The 22,678-nt window shown below is 44.6% G+C and overlaps 1 protein-coding gene across 2 annotated transcripts in view; it reads left to right on the top strand.

Annotated features, from left to right (window-relative positions):
* Positions 1 to 22,357, top strand: part of LOC147424385 (uncharacterized) — a 103,073-nt gene extending 80,716 nt beyond the window's left edge. For both annotated transcript variants that reach the window (XM_086500656.1, XM_086500655.1), the window contains one exon: positions 21,856 to 22,357. In XM_086500656.1, the coding sequence (XP_086356782.1) occupies positions 21,856 to 22,053 (198 nt within the window). In that variant the 3' untranslated portion in view covers positions 22,054 to 22,357. The remainder of the gene's footprint in view (positions 1 to 21,855) is intronic.
* The last annotated feature ends 321 nt before the right edge of the window (positions 22,358 to 22,678 follow it).

Below are 22,678 nucleotides of genomic sequence, written 5' to 3'. Positions count from 1 at the left end.
CTCTCTCTCTCTCTCTCTCTCTCTCTCTCTCATTCTTAGATGTCCTGGTTTTTGCTATCTCAGTGATATCTCTTCTCCACAATTGCGTTGTTCATTCATGTGGCTTTGCCGGTGTTCTCTTGTGTCAAGAGGATCTTATCGGAGTTGAGCTAGATCAGAGTTGAGGTGTCCACCGAATCGGAGGCCAGTTCTCGTCTTCATCACATCTTCAGCTGCCTATTCTGACACCTAGGGGGTCACTATGCAAATCAGTGCATGGTTGCAACGTGCGAATCGACTCCCCGACAGCTGCATCTATATTGAGTACCACACACTAGCACATCTCAACTCTCTCAACTCTAATTGTCATTTTTAACTCATATCTTCAACACCCTCCTCAAAGATTATGTCTTTGCACACTACATCCCTGTTGGGTTAAAATAGGTCTAAATAACTCTTTTTTGTACATTTTTATACTTTGTCCAGGTTCACATTGAACCTGGACATATATTTTTAAAGTCACTTATAATAAAAGTGGGAAAACCCAAAACTCACTTAGAGTTTTTCCCAAAAACGAGCGTGCCTTCTCTTTCTCTGCTTTGATTCTCAGCGCTTCCTCTCTGCTGCATTGCGCCTCCTGCTTCTTGCCCCAATCCTGCACTACATCGGGACGCGCACCTACCGGTAGCCTCTGCTTCGCGCTTTCAACCGGTATCAGAGCCCTAGGGTCGAAACAGACAGTTTTTAGGTCAAAACAACAATACGCAGGTGTACCAAAGTTGTGGGACCACATGTATTGATGTTTGTCACGACAAATTAAGTGGAAAGCTGAGTACAGGTGCTTGAAATTGCACATTTCAGCTGAAAATTCAGATTTGGACAATTTCATGTAAAGAGATTGTGGTCTATCGTATGCAAAGTCTTGTGGTTGTTCCTATTTGCTGAAATTTTCAGCCTATTGCATCTCTCTTGTATACACACTTGTGGTTGAATAAGATGGCTTCTTCCTTTTCCACATCTGACACTAAAGGTTTGATGGAAATCAAACGGTTCGATGGTCAAGGCTTCGACCTCTGGCAAGAACGCATGCAAGGTATCGTTTCCTGATGCATTAGAATAGAATAAGCCACCAGGTTTGTTTGACGAAGAGTGGGCTAGGTTAAATAAGAAGGCTATGGCCTACATCAAAATGGCTATCACTGATGACATTTTGACGGACATCAAGCATTTGGACTCTGCTTAAGCAATATAGCAAAAGTTAAAGTCCAATTATGAAAACACCACGCTTGTGAACCGGGTGGTGAATATGCAGCTTGATGACTCGAAGTTAGCTTTTGAGCATTTGAGTGCTTTTACAGGTGTGTTAAGTTAGTTGCAGGACAATGGGCTTCAACAATTCGGATGATAAGCTGAAAGCTGTTTTTTTGCTTATGACATTGCCAGATACTTGGGAAACATTGGTTATATCCTTGAGCAATAGTGCTCACGTATGACGGTGTGAGTGGGTCTATTCTCAATGAAGAGATTAGACGCAAGTCTAGTGGGAAAGGTAGCAGTTTTGCCTACACTGCAAGAGGTAGAAATCAAAAGCGTGATGCGGGCAACATGACTCAAAATAGAAGTAAGAGCAAGACAAAGGATAAGGATGTCACTTGTTATCAATGTGGCAGAAAGGGTCAGAAGAAACCCGATTGCAGGTATTTCAAGAAAGAGCAGGAAAGAAAGAAGGAAACGCAAGATAAGAAGAAGAAAGATGAGACAAGAGGGAAAAAATCAGCAATGATTCCTCTAGGGATGCTGAGAATGCGAACGTATCCTCTAGTGTGGTCATTGTGGAGTTGTCAGACGTTGAGAAATATTTGGTTGCAGCTTTATGTTGCTCATATTTGGTGATAGCTAATGCAGAAGACATGCTTATCTCGAAGAAAGATGTTATTGATGCATTGCTTAGTGCTAATGATGGCCTAAGAAGTTTGATACTTTTATGCTGTCTCAAGGCTTTAAACGCAGCCATGCAGATCATTGTTTGTATACGAAAAGTGATGAAGATGGTAGTCCCATCATACTTGTTTTCTATGTTGATGACATGCTGCTTGTCGGGAAACATAAGACTAGTCTTGATGCTTTGATACGTAAGCTAAATTCAGCTTTTGCTATGAAGGATTTGGGTGATGGAGAACACATTTTAGGTATGCGTATTAAAAGAGATAGAAAGCTGAAATTGCTGTTTTTATCTCAAGAAAGGTACATTGCAAAAGTACTTGACAGATTTAATATGACTGATGCTAAGTCTCTTGGGGTACCTTTACCTCCATACCAGAGTTACCGGGGAACTCCCCCTAGCCCCCGTTCCGGCGTTCCGGGGGGCAGTTCCCTTCCCGAACGTTCCGAAACGTCCCGGAACGTCTGACGTTCCGAGTGGCCAGTGCAAACCGGAACGACCGTTCAGGAACGCCCCAGAAACGTTCCGGAATGCCCCTGGAACGGCCAACGGCTACAAACAAATTTGGCAAAAATTGAAAAAATTGAAGTAAATGTTTGGGCTTCTTTTTGAAGTGTGCAAGGCCTCAAGGACTCATAAAATGCACCCCCCTCCCCCTTTCTCTCCACAAGCTAATCCTCAAGGCTCAAGCTCTCTCCCTCTCACACTCTCAAGATCTCTTTCTCTCAAGACTCACTCTCTCAAGGCTCAAGGCTTTAAGCCTTCAAGCTCTCTTCCTCTCCCTCCCACTCTCTCAAATCTCTACCTCTCCCTCTCACTCTCTCGAGTCTCTCCCTCTCACTCTCTCATCATCTAGTCATAGCAAGGTTGAATGGTCTTCAAAACGAGTTTTTTGTGAGTATTAGAGTCAAAGCACTCTAATACTCCTTGTATTTGAACACAAGGAGCTAAAAAATGCACTATTTGGGTGTTTTTTATACCTCCCGTTCCGTGCCGTTCCCATTCCGGACCCCTAGCCGTTCCCCCGTTCCGCAGGGATCTCGTCGCTGTTCCCGTTCCGCGTTCCGGGTAACTATGCTCCATACACTAAGCTTAGCAAAGCAGATTGCTCAAAGGATGAGGTGGCATTGAAAGCGATGAAGGGAATCCCTTATGCATCAGCTTGTGGTTCTCTTATGTATGCTATGGTTGCCACTCGTCACGACATTGCTTATGCAGTTGGAGTTGTTAGTCAATACATGTTGAATCCTGGCAAAGCGCATTGGGAAGCTGTCAAATGCATTCTGAGATATTTGAAAGGTACACAATTAAAGTGTATTTGTTATGGCAAAAGTGACTTAAAGTTGTAGGGATATTGTGATGCCGACATGGCAGGTGACATGGATACCAGGAAATCTACCAGTGGATATGTATTTGCTATTGCTGGTGGTGCAGTCTTTTGGTGTTCCAGGTTACAAAAAATCGTGTCATGGAGTACTATTGAGGGTGAATACATTTTAGCCACAAAAGCTTCAAAGGAAGCCATTTGGTTGGGCAGACTTGAAAAAGAACTTGGCATGCTTGCTCATACATTCGTATTGGGTTGTGATAGCCAGAGTGCTGTCTATTTAGCCAAAAATGCCATGTTTCATGCACGTACCAAACACATAGATGTGCGGTACCACTTCTTACGACAGGTATTGGAGGATGATCTAGTCACCTTGACTAAGATCCATACACAGGATAACCCTACAAATGTTCTCACCGAGAGTCTTGCTAAGGCTCAACATGAGCATTGCATAGAGTTGGTGAGAGTTGGTTAACTTAAAGGCGTCATTTATGCCTTTAAGTGGGAGGTTGCTGGGTTAAAGGCCTAAATAACCCCTTTTTGTACATTTTTTTACTTTGTGAACCTGGACACATTTTTTTAAAGTCACTTATAATAAAAGTGGGAAAACCCAAAACTCACTTATTGAGTTTTCAAAAAAAACAAGCGTGCCTGCTCTCTCTCTGCTTCGATCCCTAGCGCTTTCTCTCTGCTGCACTACGCCTCCTACTTCTTGCCCCAATCTTGCACTACATCCACCTACCGGTACCCTCTGCTTCAATAAACAAACTAGGTGTACAAATTCTTTGAATACGCATGTTTTGTCACAAAGTGATGACGTGGCTACCGACAACAGAAACCCTCATTTCTGCCAGAAACCCTAAAATCTTGCAAGCCCTACTTTCTGCCAAAAACCCTAATTTTACAGAAACCCTAATTTTTGGAAACCCTAACCCTAACTGCTGGCTGAAACCCTAAGTGGCTAAAAAACCTTAAAAACTGGCGCCAGTGCTACGTGGCAGCAGTGTACGGATTCCGGAAATCACGAAAGCTGAAACAAAGCTCTTAGCGACGCATTCTAGCTGCCTTTTGGCTATGCAAGAAATTGGAGAGAGAGAAAGGATTGATTCGCTTTATTTTACTTGCTCTCTTGAGAGAGAGAGAGAGATTCCTTTTTGATCTGAAAGCTTATTGGGGCTCTGCTTTTGGGCATCCCTTGTAATCTTTTTATACACGGTGAGGGCTTCACTTCTCAGAGCATCTGGACGCAGAGTCTGAGAGCAAAACCCTAACCGCTCTTTGTACTTTGACATTGATTTAATACATAAAGAAATATTGAAAGGGGCGCTAGTCTTTGGGGCCAATATCTCTAGGCACGGAACTCCACCGGGCCAATGCAAATCTATTGTGATCTGTGAATTGTTTTGAAGTGGTTATTTGGTGCTGTCGCGATTGATTCTTGACTTTGAGTGTCCAAGTCTGTTACAGTGGTATCAGAGCACGGCCGATTTCTCTTCTATGGGAAATCCGATCCCCAATTTTTTTTCCGCGGCACCTATGGCTTCACGCAAGGATCATTCGACTCCCTTTGCATCTGGAGATGCGGGCAGTGATCACAACGAAGATTCTGACAGAGAGTATGGTCCGCCTCGGCCTACTGAGGCGGAGCAAAGAGAGATGAAGCGTCGTCAATTGATCGGCGATGCAACAAAGATGATGCTCAGTTTTGCGAAGGATCCAAAATTCGCAAAATATATGAGCGAGACTTCTTTTCAGGAAGTGCATGCGCAGTAGCAGAAGACCACTACACCACCCCTGAAACCCGCTCTCAAGAAACCTTCTGATCACAAACGGTATTCAGAGAAGGAATTACAAGAGGTGGTTGATGCACGGTTGCTCAGCTTTTTGACGCGCAAAAGAAATCCAAAAAGCATGGCAAAAAGCAGAAGAAAGGCACTGACTTCCCGGGATATTTGGGTCGTCGGTCGACTTTTGACAAGGCAAAGAAATAGAAGAAGCGTGTTCGATTTGAAGGAGTACCCAGTTCTTCTTCTTCTTCTTCTTCTTTTGATAGTTCTTCTAGGTCTTCAGATTTGAGTGAAGAAGACAGAAAAGGTAAAAAGCGAAGCAAGAAACAAAGCTTCGGAAAGGGCAAGAAAAAGGCAAAGAAGGCTAAATCTCGCCCAGAGACTGACAGTTCTACGGAGGACTCGTCTACAGACAAACTCAGATTCCGATGACGGAAACTTTTATGCAAACAAGAAGAATTTTTACAAAGCCAATGAAACCGGCCTGTTCAATCCAAAAAGGGCGGTAGACTTTACTTTACTTTACTTCAGCTTTCACCCATTATTAGTCGTCTATTTTACCTGTACTTTCAAGACACAACCAAGGGGAGAGGGATACAGGCTGCTAGATTGCACCTGTATGAGTGGACAGACACCAGATTGGCCCCTAACTTAGGCGCCCCTTTCGGTATTTCTTTATTGTTCAAAAGAGGGAATAAACGCTGTGGTTCCTACAAGCTGCCCCGCACAAACTCGGCTGAATTTCCACTGTTCCAGCCCGATTTCGGCAGCATAACTGTACTAGAACCCTTCACGGTCAGTATTCCCACGCATTGACCGACTTTCCCGACGCATACGGGCACTTTGCAAAACCTGGCGAGAATCTGCAGCACGCTGAATTCTCTGTTTTCAGCCCTGAAAATGCGCCAGATCGCCTGTACAGCGGTCCCCTTGCGTCCCCGTACCTCCTGGGGGTATTAGGGTCCGTTTAGGGCCAAAACCCTAAACCTGCAAAAATACACAGCAGGCTGTAATTCACTGTTTCGGGCTCCGTTTCGCGTGCCGGTCGCATCCCTAGCAAGTCCTCGAGCTCCCGCACCTGTAGGGCTACTTGCCCTTTGAATCGGACGAGATTTCTGGCGTGAAACCTCTCCGAATTCACCTGTACCTGCGGGGGGATTAGCCGCTAGCTAATCCAGTACCTGTGCAAGAGGCTCTTGCCTCGGCAATCGCGCATGAACCCACACAACTGTACATTGGTCAAATGAAGAGCCCACTAGAGGGGCATAACATACTGCCAAAGGGGAGAGAGAGGGCAGTGCGTAGCGTGCAGGGCATCACTCCTGGCACCGCACTGTGCATAAGAGGGAAAGCAAGCACTCCATAGCTCTTAACCTGTGACAGAGACTTGCAAAATGAGCCTCCCCACTATAAATCACGTTTTTGCCTTCTCTATAAGTAGTAAACTGGCCTCAAAGTGCCAAGTGTCACTCATTTGTGCATTTTCCCGCTTTAGACCCTCGGGTCTAAAAATATCTCACCTGCAGCCTCTGTTGACTTGGCCACAGAGTAACAAAATGATCCCCATGTCAAACTGCACGTAATGACGCGAAGACATTTTCAGGTCCCAAAATAGCAGTTCCCTAAATTTTAGGAGATGCTGCCATTGTATCTTTCTAGGTCATCCGACCCTCTTTGTACACTGCGGCCACATCCAGACTGAAATGTAGCCTCTGTAGCAAAGGATTCCACTTTGGCTAGTCAATGACCCCACTTGGCTAACCATAGTCCTTGTCCAACCTTAGTGCTCTCTTGCCCTCAGGCCTGGACTCCCTCTGGACAGTTCCACACTAGCTATGCAATGCAGGGCAGTTAGATTTCCCGAGGGGTGTTTCCAAAAAGTGAAAGTAAATAGATAATAAGAAAGAAATCAACAAAAAGGATAGATAGTAGTCACACGCTGGTGACATACCCCCCTCTTGAAATCTCAAACGTCCTCGTTTGCATCTATGTCGTACAAGCTCCTAGTCAACATTGATGTATTCAACACCTGTCGACACATGTACGACACATACATGCTCATTGTCAACCCTGGTGTATTCAACACCTCGTCGACTCATGTATTGCCTGCGTGTGAACCCTGTCCCAATGACATAGTGGTAGCTTCACACTCTGCCATTGCTTTGAGTCACTAACTTTCCAATGACAAAATGGTAGCTGCACATTTTGCCACTGTCTTATAGTACACGTTGGATCCCGTAACACTTTCGAGCATACCCAAACCGACAGTTTAAGAATGCAGTTACACATGTACTCTTCAATAGAAGCAATCACTGTATTCTTGACAAACTGACAAGAAATACTCACTTCTATAGCACTAATCAAACTTTTGGACATTCCATAAGAGCAATTGCCAAACTGACAATCTGTACAGCTCTAACATTCATGTAACAGGTATTTGATTTGAGCTCACTTTAAATACCTTGTACATCATTTGTTTCAGAAGCCATTGTCACACTGACAATCCATTTAGCTTTGAAACTCAAGGGGTCAAGGTAGGTTGCAAATCGAAGGCTTCCAGGTAAAGTGATAACACAGTTGGTGACTCTGCAAGTTCACCTTCTTCCATCCACTTAGCATCCATTGGTGGATAGTTTCTGAACTTTACCAAGTAACGCCTAGCAACCTTGCCTTTCACTTTCCTTTCTTTGTGTGCCAAAATCTGTTCAGGGAGCAAGATCTCGTCAAGTTCCTCGACTTCCGGCTGATCTTCAGCTGGCATATCTTCTGGCACATCACCCACATAGGGTCTGAGAAGACTCACATGAAACGCATTGTGAATCTTCCAACTGTCAGGCAATTTCAGCCTATATGCAACATCACTGATTATGTCGCATACTTGAAAAGGCCCATAATAACGCATGCTGAGCTTTGGAAACAGTCTTTCCTTGCCCTTCATCTTCTTTAACCTTGCCTTTTCAAAGCGTAAAAGCACCCAATCACCAAGTGAATATACCACTTCACGACGGTGACGATCAGCTGCTTTCTTTTGCTTTGCCTGAGTCCTTTCTAAGGCCACTTTGACCTTCTTGTACATTTCATCCATGTCTTGAACATACTTATCTGCTTCAAATATCTTGTCCTTTGTATGCAGTATGGGAGGAACTTTCTTGCCACCTTCAACTATCTCAAAAGGTGCCTTGCCAGTTGATGAATGCACTGTATTATTGTATGCATACTCCACCAATGGCAAATACTGCTCCCACTTTCCTTTATGCTCTGACACATAGCACTTCAGCAGATCTAGGACAGTAGAATTTGCCTCTTCTGACTGCTCATCTGTTTGAGGATGAAATGACGAAGAGAATTTGAGCGTGGTGCCCATATTCTCAAACAAACCTCTCCAGAACAAACTTGTCATGCGTGGATCACGGTCGCTAATAATCGACTGTGGCATGCCATGATACTTGAAAATATTGCTCATAAACAAGCGTGCCATCTGATCTGGCTTTATCTTCTTCTTGACAGGAATAAAATGAGCCTGTTTGCTGAATCTGCAAATAATGGTCCAAATACCATCATTTCCTGTCTGCGTTCTCGGAAGATCAAAGATAAAATCCATAGCAATACTTTCCCATGGTTTATCTGGAATAGGTAGTGGTTGCAATAAGCCTGGTGCCTTTTGCCTGTCAAACTTGACCTTTTGGCATATTAGGCATTCTCGCACAAAGGCATCCACATCCCTTCTCAATGTAGGCCAATAGAAGAATGTCTCAACCGCTTTAACTGTAGCATCGATACCACGATGCCCTGCATACGGTGGGACATGACTCTCTTCCATAACTTTGCGTCGCAATGGCTTTGTGACACACAATCTGCCATGCATCATCATGAACCCATCTTTGAGAAGATAGTGTTCATGACGTTGTCCATCCATTAGCTGCTCGAAGACCCTTGCAAAATCTTCATCATTTGCATACTGTTCTCTCATATCATCAAGTTCATGATGATAAGGAATCGACACAGCTGAAATTTGTGGCTTCCTTGACAAGGCATCAGCCACAACGTTCTTCTTGCCTTCGACATGCACAATCTGAAAATGGAACATGGACAAGATATTTGCCCATCGCATATGCTTCTCAGATAACTTTGTCTGTGTCAAGAAGTATCGCAAGGTCTGATGGTCCGTTTGGACAACAAAGTCTGCACCTAGCAGGTAGTGTTTCCAACTTAAGAGCGCATGAATCACAGCCAGTAACTCTTTCTCATAGACCTGCATGGTCATCTCTGGCCCTTGCAAAATTCTGCTCTCATAGGCTACTACCCTGCCATCTTGCATTAGCACAGCACCAATGCTACTACCGCAGGCGTCGCACTGGACCACAAATGACTTCCTAAGATCTGGCAACACAATGACTGGATCTGAAGTCATCTTTTCCTTTAAGAGATTAAAAGCTGAAATCTCTTTCTGTGTCCATCTGAAGGTGACTGCCTTCTTTTGAAGAGCATGTAAAGGTGAAGCAATCTCAGCGAAATTTCGGATAAACCTTCTGTAATAGGAGCATAGTCCCAAAAAGCTTCGGACATCATGCACCGTCTTCAAATTTGGCCATGACTTGATCGCTTCGACTTTTGCAGGATCCATTCTGACACCGTCCTTTGAGACAATGTGTCCCAGAAAGTGAATCTCTTCAAGAAAAAACTCACTTTTCTTTGCATTGATGAGCAACCTATGACTGCGTAGCTCTTTGAACACAATGGCCAAGTGATGCCTATGCTCCTCTTCATTCTTTGAGTAGACTATCATGTCATCAAAGAATGTACCAACAAACTGCTTGTGTGGACGGAAAATTCTGTCCATCATCCTATTGAACGTAGCAGGAGCATTTGTGAGACCAAAGGGCATCACTAAAAATTCGTAAAGGCCAAACGTCGTTCTAAAAGCAGTCTTGTGCACATCCTCTGATCTAATGCGGATCTGATGATACCCACTCTTTAGATCTATCCTGCTAAACATAGCTGCTCCTTCTAATTTGTCCATAATATCATCAATTCTAGGTATAGGGAACCTATTCTTGATGGTATTCTTGTTCAGTGCACGGTAGTCGATGCACATACGCCATGAGCCATCCTTTTTCTGCACCAACAACACTGGAGAACAGAATGGGGATGAACTGGGCTGAATCAGCCCCTTTTCTAACAACTCCTGTACTTGGCCCATTATCTCTTTCTGCTGAGCCGCACTAACCCTGTACGGAGGCTTATTTGGTGGGCTACAGCCTGGCACCAAATCTATCGCATGGTCCTCGGGTCTCTCTGGCGGTAATTGAGACGGTAATGAATCGGAAAAACAGTCACTATACTGTTGTAAAAATATTGACCTTTCTTTATCTAGCACAGATAAATTTGATTCATCACAATCTGACACTTCACGTGCAAAAACCAAGTACGCAGAAAGATGCTTTTTCATTACAGAAGTAATAACAGAAGCTGATACAGTAGGAATAGACTCCCCTTTAAGCTTTACATCCAGAATGTGAGTCTTTCCCCTGCTCTGTACAGTGATCTTTTTGTTGTAGGCATCCATGATTCCCTGTACACGAAACAACCAAGGAATACCTAACAACACATCACATCCGTCCAGTGGCATGATGTAAAATTCTTCAGCATCTACATAGGACTGGATATGTAGACGCAACTTTCCAATGATGGGTGTCACAGCCTCTGTATGGCCAGGACATGCCAAACCTGCCTCTGCTGTATACCCCATCTCTTCAGGTCTGATTCCCAACTTTGAAGCCAATTCTGGGGAAATGAAGTTGGCTTTGGCACCTGGATCAAAGAAGATAAGCACTGTTTGATCCCTAACCTTTCCCCATGCTCTGCAAAGCTCACTTGCATCTGAATTTGGCTTGTCGCCCACCATATCTGGCACTAGACCAGCCATGGGCTTCTTTCCTTTCCTGTCCTCCTTGTCTTCAGAATCAGCTGGCCTTTTCTTTGTAGGACAGTTGTAAGCAATGTGGCCAGGCTGCTCACATATAAAGCATTTGTTCTCTGTCCTCAGGACCTTCTTTTGCTCTTCTGACTTGCGAGGAAAACGTCTTTTCCATTTCTTTGCTGGTCCTTTTTCTGATTCAGCCGTAGCTTTGTCTTTCCCTGTGTTGGCCGACTCCTGAGTCCCTTTAGGAGCCTCATTGGGAACGTGCTTCTTGGCTGAATTTTTCTTGCCTGATCCTGCCTTGACGCCAGTGTTAAATTCACAATCTTCTCCCTTGAGCAAACCATTGCCAGTGTTTGCTACCTCGATGAGCTGCGTCAAAGTAGTGACTTTTGTCTTCGTACAGTACTTTCTCAATCCTTTAGGTAGGCCACAACAGTATTTTTCAATCTGTTCTGTCAATGGCACAAACCTATAGGAAGTTACTGGAAGTAGAGCTTTCCAAAACTTCCGATTGTAATCATCCAGATTTCTGCAAGTGGCAGCATTAAGCTGGTGCCATTCTGTCATGACATCTGCTTCAAAATCATCAGATAACCATGCTGCTGCAAAAATCTGCTTGAAGTAAATCCATGTGGACGGAGCTTGCCCTTGAAGCAATAAAGTTGTCCACCATTGTCCCGCATTCCCTGTCAAGAAAGTGGCTGCCTTGAGGACCTTTGAAGCCTCTGTAAAGTTTCCCCCTGCATAGGCCTTGTCAAACTGCTGGAGGAATGAAAGAGCCTTCTTCCTGTCATCAAACCCTGTAAAGGTCGTGAATGACACACCTTTGCCACCTTCTTTGTACGGAGTTGGCCTCTCCAGCGGCGTTAAATTGTCATATGGAAGTGACTGAAACATGGGAACACTATTAGGGTTCATCTGTGTTCCTTGGCCGCTATTAACTTGACCTGGAAATGCCATATTTGGTTGCTGATTTGTAATTCCAGCCATACCAAAATTTGCTTGTGGCATCCCGAATTGTCCCTGAGTGCTTTGAAACCCTGGTTGCATACCCATGACACTGTACATGGGGTTAGGCATCATCGTTTGAGCACCCGCAAACACTGTTCCTGGCGTATAAAACTGATTTCCAGGTGCATGACCAGCCATGCTCTGGAATACCGATCCACCTCCAAAATAGCCAGGGTGTACTGAAGGTGGTGGGAAGACCTGTTGCATAGCCTGTAAGTTGCTTCCCTGCCCATTAGAACCAGCTATAGGCTGTTGAAAGGTGGCGGGCTGAATTGGTACAGCTTGAAAAACTGGCATCTCAGCCACCTGTTCTTGCACCTTAGGTATACGTTGTGGAGACTGCATGTTCTCCGTCAAGTGTACAGGTGTTTCCATTGACTGTGCGGTATGAATCACCTGTGTTCGAGCCTTAACAGGCTTTTGAATATGATCCAGTGACCCAACTTGCTGAGACGGAACCGGAGGTTGCAGAAAGGCTAAAAACCTCGGATTCTGCATTACTTGTGTAAACATAGCCACAGCAGTAGCCAACTGGGTCCTGAATATATCATCATCAGTCTGTGGTGGTCTTGAGGACTCACGCACTTCATGTGTCTGTTGACCCTGTGAAGAGGAAACCTCTTCAGTCACATCATCTGGTCTGTCAGCCATAATTGCAATTCCCTGTGTCTGGTCTATGATCCCCTGTGTCTTCAAGTCCAAAACTGACCAAGGCTCACTTCTATGGGAAAAAGTGATTTACTCCCGTCGATGGAACCATGAAACCGGCCTGTTCAATCCAAAAAGGGCGGTAGACTTTACTTTACTTTACTTCAGCTTTCACCCATTATTAGTCGTCTATTTTACCTGTACTTTCAAGACACAACCAAGGGGAGAGGGATACAGGCTGCTAGATTGCACCTGTATGAGTGGACAGACACCAGATTGGCCCCTAACTTAGGCGCCCCTTTCGGTATTTCTTTATTGTTCAAAAGAGGGAATAAACGCTGTGGTTCCTACAAGCTGCCCCGCACAAACTCGGCTGAATTTCCACTGTTCCAGCCCGATTTCGGCAGCATAACTGTACTAGAACCCTTCACGGTCAGTATTCCCACGCATTGACCGACTTTCCCGACGCATACGGGCACTTTGCAAAACCTGGCGAGAATCTGCAGCACGCTGAATTCTCTGTTTTCAGCCCTGAAAATGCGCCAGATCGCCTGTACAGCGGTCCCCTTGCGTCCCCGTACCTCCTGGGGGTATTAGGGTCCGTTTAGGGCCAAAACCCTAAACCTGCAAAAATACACAGCAGGCTGTAATTCACTGTTTCGGGCTCCGTTTCGCGTGCCGGTCGCATCCCTAGCAAGTCCTCGAGCTCCCGCACCTGTAGGGCTACTTGCCCTTTGAATCGGACGAGATTTGTGGCGTGAAACCTCTCCGAATTCACCTGTACCTGCGGGGGGATTAGCCGCTAGCTAATCCAGTACCTGTGCAAGAGGCTCTTGCCTCGGCAATCGCGCATGAACCCACACAACTGTACATTGGTCAAATGAAGAGCCCACTAGAGGGGCATAACATACTGCCAAAGGGGAGAGAGAGGGCAGTGCGTAGCGTGCAGGGCATCACTCCTGGCACCGCACTGTGCATAAGAGGGAAAGCAAGCACTCCATAGCTCTTAACCTGTGACAGAGACTTGCAAAATGAGCCTCCCCACTATAAATCACGTTTTTGCCTTCTCTATAAGTAGTAAACTGGCCTCAAAGTGCCAAGTGTCACTCATTTGTGCATTTTCCCGCTTTAGACCCTCGGGTCTAAAAATATCTCACCTGCAGCCTCTGTTGACTTGGCCACAGAGTAACAAAATGATCCCCATGTCAAACTGCACGTAATGACGCGAAGACATTTTCAGGTCTCAAAATAGCAGTTCCCTAAATTTTAGGAGATGCTGCCATTGTATCTTTCTAGGTCATCCGACCCTCTTTGTACACTGCGGCCACATCCAGACTGAAATGTAGCCTCTGTAGCAAAGGATTCCACTTTGGCTAGTCAATGACCCCACTTGGCTAACCATAGTCCTTGTCCAACCTTAGTGCTCTCTTGCCCTCAGGCCTGGACTCCCTCTGGACAGTTCCACACTAGCTATGCAATGCAGGGCAGTTAGATTTCCCGAGGGGTGTTTCCAAAAAGTGAAAGTAAATAGATAATAAGAAAGAAATCAACAAAAAGGATAGATAGTAGTCACACGCTGGTGACAGCCAACCAGTATGACTTTCTCGAAGATAAAAGCATGAAAGTCCGAGAGTTTAAGGAAGGTGGCCACTCGATCAAGTTTGATACTTTTTCAGGATACTCAGATGCTTCGAAGGCTTTGTCTTTCATACAGCAGTTTGACATTGCTTTCGCGGGAGGACGCTATTCAGAGCACTCCAAGATTCGGAGAGCTGCCTCTTACTTTAAGGGGAATGCTCGTACTTGGTGGTCCACTCTTCTTTTAAACAAGACCGCGCCAGTTAAATGGCTGAAATTTAAGAAGATTTTTATTTCTTCTTGGTTGACGCAAGAGTATGAACGAGATATACGAGCTGCTTGGAACCATCTTCGGATGACCAAGAAAGATACAATCAATGCTTACTGTGAAAGATTCTGGAGATCTTTTCTACCCGCCTCTTCATTCAAAAAGATCTTGTTCAGACAACAGATCGAGTGGTTCACCATTGGGTCTACCTACAGAGATCCGAGATCACTGCTTGGAGCAGAAGTCAGCTTCTATTCAGGAGTTGATGAGTCATGCGAAGCGGGGCTTTGCCATTCACTTTGGCAGTCTAACCTACCCCACAGATGAGGCCATGACACAACAAGCCGAACAGACTTCTGGGAATGAAAGTAGAGAAACCCAGAGAAAAAGGATCCATGACCCAAGCTTACTCCACAGGCTCGATTCATCAAGGAGGGGAAGTGCTTTGGATGCGGGGAACATTGACACATCTCCGCGAAGTGTCCTAAAAAGGCACAGAAAGAACAAAATGATAAGGACGACGACAGGCCTGAGAGTTCGAGAGCAACTGAGAAACGTGGACGAAAAGGCAAGATGAAAACAGGACTAGTTCCAGATTGTGTGGGTATCGATCCCGACACCATGGATGAGAGTACAGAACTTTGTCGAGCTTGGGGCAAAGTGAAAGATCAAGAGGCCCTGATTTTCTTGATGGAGGAGCCAAGGCCAACTTCATTTCACCGGAATTGGCGGCACGGCTCAAGATTACTCCCGATCGGATGGGACCACTTGCAGAGGCAGTTCTAGCGGCACTTGGCAAGGACGTAGCCATTACACTTGTCATTGGCAAACTTCGGTTGCATTGTCGGGGGTATTTGGGGCATGAGGACTTCTTCATAATGTCTTTGGAGGGTTCTGATGTTCTCTTAGGGATTCCCTGGTACCACAAGAACAACGCTGCGAGAAAAGCGACTTTGACTACAAAAAATGGCATAACAATTGTACTTGATATTAAATTGAAGGGCGAGTCTATCCCTATTGTATGGGCTTTGGCCATTTCAAAATTAATGAAACCCAGTCTGTTTGTTTACTCGTTTTTTATGAAAGAATTGAGCGATAAGGATAGGACAAATATGTCTAAACTTGATAAAGAACACCAAGATTTTCTCCACTCTCACGCCGATTGCTTCTCAGAGGGCCTACCAGGAGAGTTTCCACTTGCTCGTCCTGAAGATCATACCATTGATCTGATACCTGGAAGCACACCACCGAACCGGCCACCTTACCGTGTGAGCCGAGCACAGAATGAAGAGATTATGAACCAAGTGAAAGACCTCTTGGAAAAGGGTCTTGTCCAGCCTAGTACTTCACCGTTGCTCTCCAGTGTTGTTGGTTTTGAAGAAAGACGGATCTTGGAGGATCTGCATCGATTATAGAGACCTCTCAACAAAATCACCATCAAGAACAGATTTCCGATTCCTATGATCGATGATATACTCGACATGTTACAGGGATCCTCGTGCTTTAGCAGGATTGACTTGAAGAGTGGATATCATCAGATCCGAATCGCGTCAGGAGACGTCTACAAGACAGCCTTTCGGACGACTTTTGGGTTATTTGAGTTTTTGGTGATGCCTTTTGGCTTAACCAATGCTCCTGCGACATTTAACCGGATGATGGACAGGATTTTTCGAGAGTACAGGTTATTTGTTGGCACTTTCTTTGACGATATCATTGTTTTCTCCAAGAATGAGGCAGAACACAAAGATCATTTGCTTCAAGTCTTTCAGGCATTACGAGATCACACGTTAGTGATTAATGCAAAGAAAAGTGAATTTTTCCTACAAGAGATACACTTTTTGGGACACATTGTGTCAGCAGCAGGAGTGCAAATGGACCCGGCCAAGATAGAGCCTATCCGTGATTGGCCCAATTTGAGGAATGTCCATGAAGTTAGAAGCTTCTTGGGACTGTGTTCGTACTACAGGCGGTTCATACGAAAGTTTGCAGAGGTTGCTTCCCCTTTGCATACCTTGACACAAAAAGGAGTACCTTTTTCGTGGGGACCCACAAAGGTGACTGCCTTTCGGACATTGAAAGAGAAATTGACTACGGGACCTATTTTGACTTTGCCGGACTTGCAGAAGTCATTTGAAGTATATTGTGATGCTTGTGGTCGTAGTCTGGGTGCGGTCTTGATGCAAGAAGGCCATGTCATTGCTTACGAGAGCCGATTGTTCTCTAGGCCGGAGATGATAACACAGATATATGAGAAAGAGCTTTTGGCAGTTATCCATGCTCTTACTCAGTGGCGACATTACCTACTCGGAGCGGATTTTACTGTCTTTACAGACCATTAGAGTTTGCGCTACTTCTTGTCACAGAAGCAGCTTTCGGAAAAGCAGATGCGGTGGGCAAACATCTTGTCACAGTTTCACTTCCAGATTGTCCATGTGCAGGGACAGAAGAATGTGGTGGCAGATGCTTTGTCTCGGAAGTCGTTGGTTGTGTCTATTTCCGCGATACATCATAGGAGCTTCGAGGATATGGTCGATCAGTATGCCACAGATACAGATTTTGCAGATATTTTCACACGGATACAGGATGGGGAGACAATAGCTGGATACTCCATTTGGGAAGGCTACTTGATGAGAAAGACTATGTTGTGTGTTACACAGCCGTTGAGGTAAAAGGTTATGACTGAATGCCACTGTCCACCTTTTACGGGTCACCGCAGCATTGCTACCACCATGAAGGGGGTAGAGAGATACTTCTTTTGACCGAGACTCAAAAAGGATGTGGAAGAGTTTGTGTGTAGTTGCTTAGTATGCCAGAAGGTCAAGTTTGACAGGCATAAGGCACACGGATTGTTACAGCCTTTACCCATACCCACCCGCCCCTGGGAAAGTATTGCGATGGATTTCTTTTTTGATCTCTCGAGAACACAGAGTGGTCACAATGGTATCTGGACTGTTATTGACAGATTTGGCAAACAGGCTCATTTCATTCTAGTGAAGAAATCAGTCAAGTCGGATCACTTAGCGAGACTGTTTGTGGCCCAGATCTTCAGATTACATGGCATGCCTAAGACGATTGTCTCAGACAGAGACCCAGATTTACGAGTTTGTTTTGGAAGGCAATTTGGGAGAACATTGGCACGTGGTTGCAGTTCTCGTCATCGTTCCACTCGCAGACTGATGGGCAATCTGAGATTGCAAATTCAGTGGTTCTAGATTTATTGAAGTCTTATATCTCTGATCAGAAGACTCAATGGGAAAGTACTTACCTTTGGTGGAATTTGCCTACAATAACACGATACACTCTTCGACGGGGAAGGCGCCATTTGATATTGTTGAAGGTGCTGCGAAGGTTCCACCCTTCCTAAGTACAAAAAATAAGATCTTTGAAGCGGATGAATATACGTGAGATTTGGATACGGCTTTTGCAAAGGTTCGTGAGACTTTGCAGAAGTCTTAAGAACGACAAAAAAAGGCAACGGATCGCCATCGTCGCGACATGAAATTGAAGGAGGATGATTGGGTGCTCTTACGTTTTGAGAAGGCACGCCTACGAAAGAAGAAGGGAAAGGAGAGGCTTTTTCCAAAGCTTAGTATACGATACTACGGACCTTTCCATATCACTGAAAAGATAAATGACGTCTCCATCCGATTGAAACTGATTGATACTTGGAGGATTCACAATGCATTCCATGTGAGCCTCTTGAAACCTTTTAAGGGTGATGTGCCTGATGATGGGGAGCCTGATGAGCAACCCGAAGTGGAAGAAAACGAGGAGTTCCTTGTTCTTGAACATATTTTGGCACATAAGGATACGAAGACTAAAGGTAAAGTGCGAAGGCGGTTCTTGCTTAAGTTCAAGAATTATCCTGCATTGGATGCGAAGTGGATGTAAGAGGAGGACCTAGCAGATACTCCTCAGATTGTGAAACTTTACCTCGATGCTTTTGGTTTAGCATAGTCTACTCCAAACAGAACCCAGAATTCAGCTTGGGTGGAGATTTGGTGCAGTGGGATGCACAAGAGGGGAGCGGCTCCGCTCCTTTGTCAATAGATGCCTTGATTTAGATACTAGAGTCACTGATGTCTCTTTGAGCTTCAGGGATACTGAAAGCTGACAGTATTCTGCTGTATGACTTTAATGAAATGGAATTCTTGATTATGATACTGATTTGTTGTTGACTTCTCTTAAGTGCATGAACTGATAGACGAAATGACTGCAGCATTTTGGTCTGATTGATCTCGAATAGACAGGGTTGCAATAGGAGTTAGTCAATCGGACATCGATGAGGTCCCGATTGGACCTAGATGTGATTGCTAGCTACATTGCCGATAAATCATGGTCTAAGATCCGAATGAATGTTGAATCTCATGTGATGTCATGTGATGTGACTGTCGATTTGGTACATGTGCTAGATGTGTGTTCGTAGTACGTAGGTACTAACAATCAGTGTCGGCTAAGACGGTTTATGGCTTTTGTCGGTTTTGCAGGCGTAATTGCGGTCGATTACAATGGTTTCAAGAGGAGGGTATGCGACAAAGTGATGACGTGGCTACCGACAGCAGAAACCCTAATTTCTGCTAGTAACCCTAAAAATCCTGCAAACCCTAATTTCTACCAGAAACCCTAATTTTGCAGAAACCCTAATTTCTGGAAACCCTAACCCTAACTGCTGGCTGAAACCCTAAGTGGCTGAAAAACCCTAAAAGCTGGCACTAGTGCCATGTGGCAGCAGTGTACGGATTCCGGAAATCACGGAAGCTGGTAAAAAGCTCCTAGCGACGCATTCTGGCTGCTTTTTGGCTACGCAAGAAATTGGAGAGAGAGAAAGGATTGATTTGCTTTATTCTACTTGCTCTCTTGAGAGAGAGAGAGATTGCTTTTTGAATTGAAAGCTTTTTGGGGCTCTGCTTTTGGGCATCCCTTGTAATCTGTTTATACACGGTGAGGGCCTCACTTCTCAGAGCATCTGGATGCAGAGTCTGAGAGTGAAACCCTAACCACTCTTTGTATTTTGACATTGATTTAATACATAAAGAAATACCGAAAGGGGCGCCTGTCTTTGGTGCCAATATCTCTAGGCACGAAACTCCGCCGGGCCAGTGCAAATCTATTGTGATTTGTGAATTGTTTTGAAGTGGTTATTTGGTGTTGTCGCGATTGATTCTTGACTTGGGAGTGTCCAAGTGTGTTACATGTTTCTTCTTCACATGGGCAACAATTGTTTGCCGGTCCCTTGAACCTTCTTCACTTGTTCAAGTGGAACTCGTCTTCATAATCAAATCATTAATCCTCCCCAAAGTAATCAAGGTTGAATGGAAAGCACTATACTCGGGAGTCGAATGCATCATCAAGATTATTGCCATATCTTTTGAAGAGATAGCTCCCTTGTCTAAAGAATCAATTGCTCCATCTCATGCACCCTCTCAATGTGATTCCTTACGGACTTCAATTGTCGAAGGTCCATAGTACGCAACTGTACTTCCAAGTGAGCTCTCTTCATAGGCATCATTCTATTGTAGGGTTGTTGCAAGTGGTGCAAGAAACCACATTGCTACTATATACATCGGCCCAAGACTTGGTTGCGCATACATTTTTCATCTCACTTACATCACGTCTCATTTTTCATCTCACTTGCATCACGTCTCATGGTGTCAAACTTCTCCTCTTTCAATATGTGGTCTTGCTCCACTTTGCTCATGAGCTCCTTTAAAGCATTCAAGTCTGCAAGAGAGGGTTTACATTCTTTTACTTCCTCTTCAAGCTGCACCAAACACGTTGTTCGTATCTCACGTGTCCTCTTAAGATGCTCATTCTCAAGAACGAGAACCTTAAGCGTGCCATTCTCCATTACAAGTGCCCATAAGTCTTCGCCTTGCTTGTTTATGGTCTCTTGCAATGATACTAAGTATGCAATAATCACGGATTCTGATGTTGTTGATGGAGTGATTGTGTTGAGGGATCCTATGGCTGAATGCTGGCTGCAGAAATGCAGATCTGGTGGCAAAACGCAGTAGATGTGACGCATAGATGCGAGGCTAGATGAGGGAGATGGGCTGCAATTTTGGGTTAAAACGCTAGCTTTTGCTCTTGCAGGTTTGAGCCAGGAAATGGTCAAGGGGCTGCTATTATAGGGGATTTGGGACCTCGAGTTCCAAAAATCACTAACTAGCTTGTTTGTGAAAAAAGCAGACCTTCAATTCCAGAAGTCGCCAACTTGGTTGTGTATGACAAAAGCAGACCTTGAATTTGAGAAGTCATCACCGAGTGTGCGTGAGAAAATCAGACCTCAAATTCCATAGGTCAGCGAGTGCATTGTGTGTGAGGGAAACAAACCTCGAGTTTTGATGCATGGGCCTCAAGGCTCATGGTAGCAACTCATTGAAGTTCGTGGCAGAAAACCTTGGTAGCTCCCAACCAGTTGATCCATTAGACTTGGGAATTGGACCAAGACTTCGCATTTATCCTACGTTACTTGCTATTGTTGCAAGATGCCCACTGAGGTGTAACCACACCCATCAAACATGTGTACTAACCGTTTATGCACAGAGGGCTCCAAAATGGAAAAGTCTAATTTAATGGGTGGACATGCAGGTCTTGCGAACAAGCTTATACAATTACCGGTACTAAATCCCTTAGACTCTGTAAACAAACCTTGGCTCTGAAGACCTAGTAGTGGCATGTCCATGTGGCACATAGACTGTCATAGAGCCACGTGCATATGACAGGCTCTTGCACGGAACAATGTGGACTTACATGCTGCGTGTACTATTTGTATTGATCGAAACCGGGGGAGGTCTTGCAGTGATGCCTGGGCTTCTCGCATATTCTCGCATTATTCCCTCGGTATATTCCTACTAATGGTGAAGTGTGAACAAGGCCAAGGTAACTTAATAATTGAGTGGGTTTGGGCCACATGGGATTTGGGAACAAGGCCTGGTGTTAAGTAAAGTGGCACTCATGCATTAAAAGCATCTAGATTCAAAAAGGGGATATGGAATTTGAAATTGATTTGTGATGGCTGGGGGACTGATTGGAATGACTCTCTCTCTCTCTGGGGAGCTGCTTGCTTGTGAGCTTGTGAGTACTACAAAAGCTCTCATTTTTTCTCAGATTTCCACTCCTACCACCTTACTAGTTTGGTAAGTTGCACCACATGTTGAGCGTTGTCTCCTGGTGCTGTTACCTCAACCGGAAGCCCATCAGAGGAAAAATTAAAGGTTTTGTAAAATTGTATTGTAAAAAGCTCGTCTCTATAAGATTGACTGCTGTTGATTGTGTCAAATAAGGTATGTGTCAGAAAGGCTTTAGGCCGTGCATTGTTCTGGTGTTTATTTATGTCTTTTTAATTAAACTTTTTTCCTCATCCTCTAAAGATTATTCTTTCATGGGCAGCATGATGATGCAATTGAGGATCCTTTCAAGGCCCTGCTGTGGGGTGAAGCAGAGCAAACGAGGAAGGCTGCTCGGAAACACACAGGCAGAATGAGGGTGCTAGAAAGAAGGGAGTATAATAGGGCACGATATTTGGAATGGAAAGCGAAGCGAAATGCAAGTGGATGGGAAAATCAAGCTGAACAAACAGAGGACTGAGAGTCCGACGAAGCGCTTTTGGAGAAATTTAACTTTAACCAGTAGCTACTACTCAGCAGGGTATTGGGATATGGAGTCCTAGCCTGTTACAATGGTAGTTGAGGTATGTTCTTGCTGTTATGCCTCTGTTAGAGGAGATACACCTCCAAAGTCTGCAACACTTGATATATTCTTGGCTATAGCGGGGTTCAGAAGTGTGTAAGATGGGTGTGCTGTAAATAGAGATAGGATGGATCATTGGAATTACTCTGTTTTGAAAGGGGTGTTTGATATGAGGTTTTACACAGCCATGTATTGAGGTCTACATCACATAGTAGCTCTTTTTTTTTATAAAACACGAGTAAGGTGCAGGAAATCGTTTTAAATAGGAAAGAACTTCACGTAAGAAAGGCTTGAAAGTTTTTAATACAATCAGAACAGCATACTTCTTAGGCTTGGGCTTATGTCTAGAGTCTTTGTTAGTATAGGCACTTCACCATCGGGCTCTAGGGCTCGTTTGTGATCTAGTAGGTCACTCGCTACTGGAGGGCTCTTCAAAATAGTCACTGTCTTACTCAGAATTCAGGGATGAAGAAATTCTTAGTGGGCCCACACATCAGACGGGTACAGGTGTGCAGGGAATAGT

Source organism: Adiantum capillus-veneris, chromosome 25 (assembly GCF_014529385.1).
Source record: "Adiantum capillus-veneris isolate H3 chromosome 25, ASM1452938v2, whole genome shotgun sequence".
Lineage (NCBI taxonomy): Eukaryota > Viridiplantae > Streptophyta > Polypodiopsida > Polypodiales > Pteridaceae > Adiantum > Adiantum capillus-veneris.
Note: the sequence above shows the minus strand (reverse complement) of the source record. Positions and strands in the feature narration are given on the sequence as shown.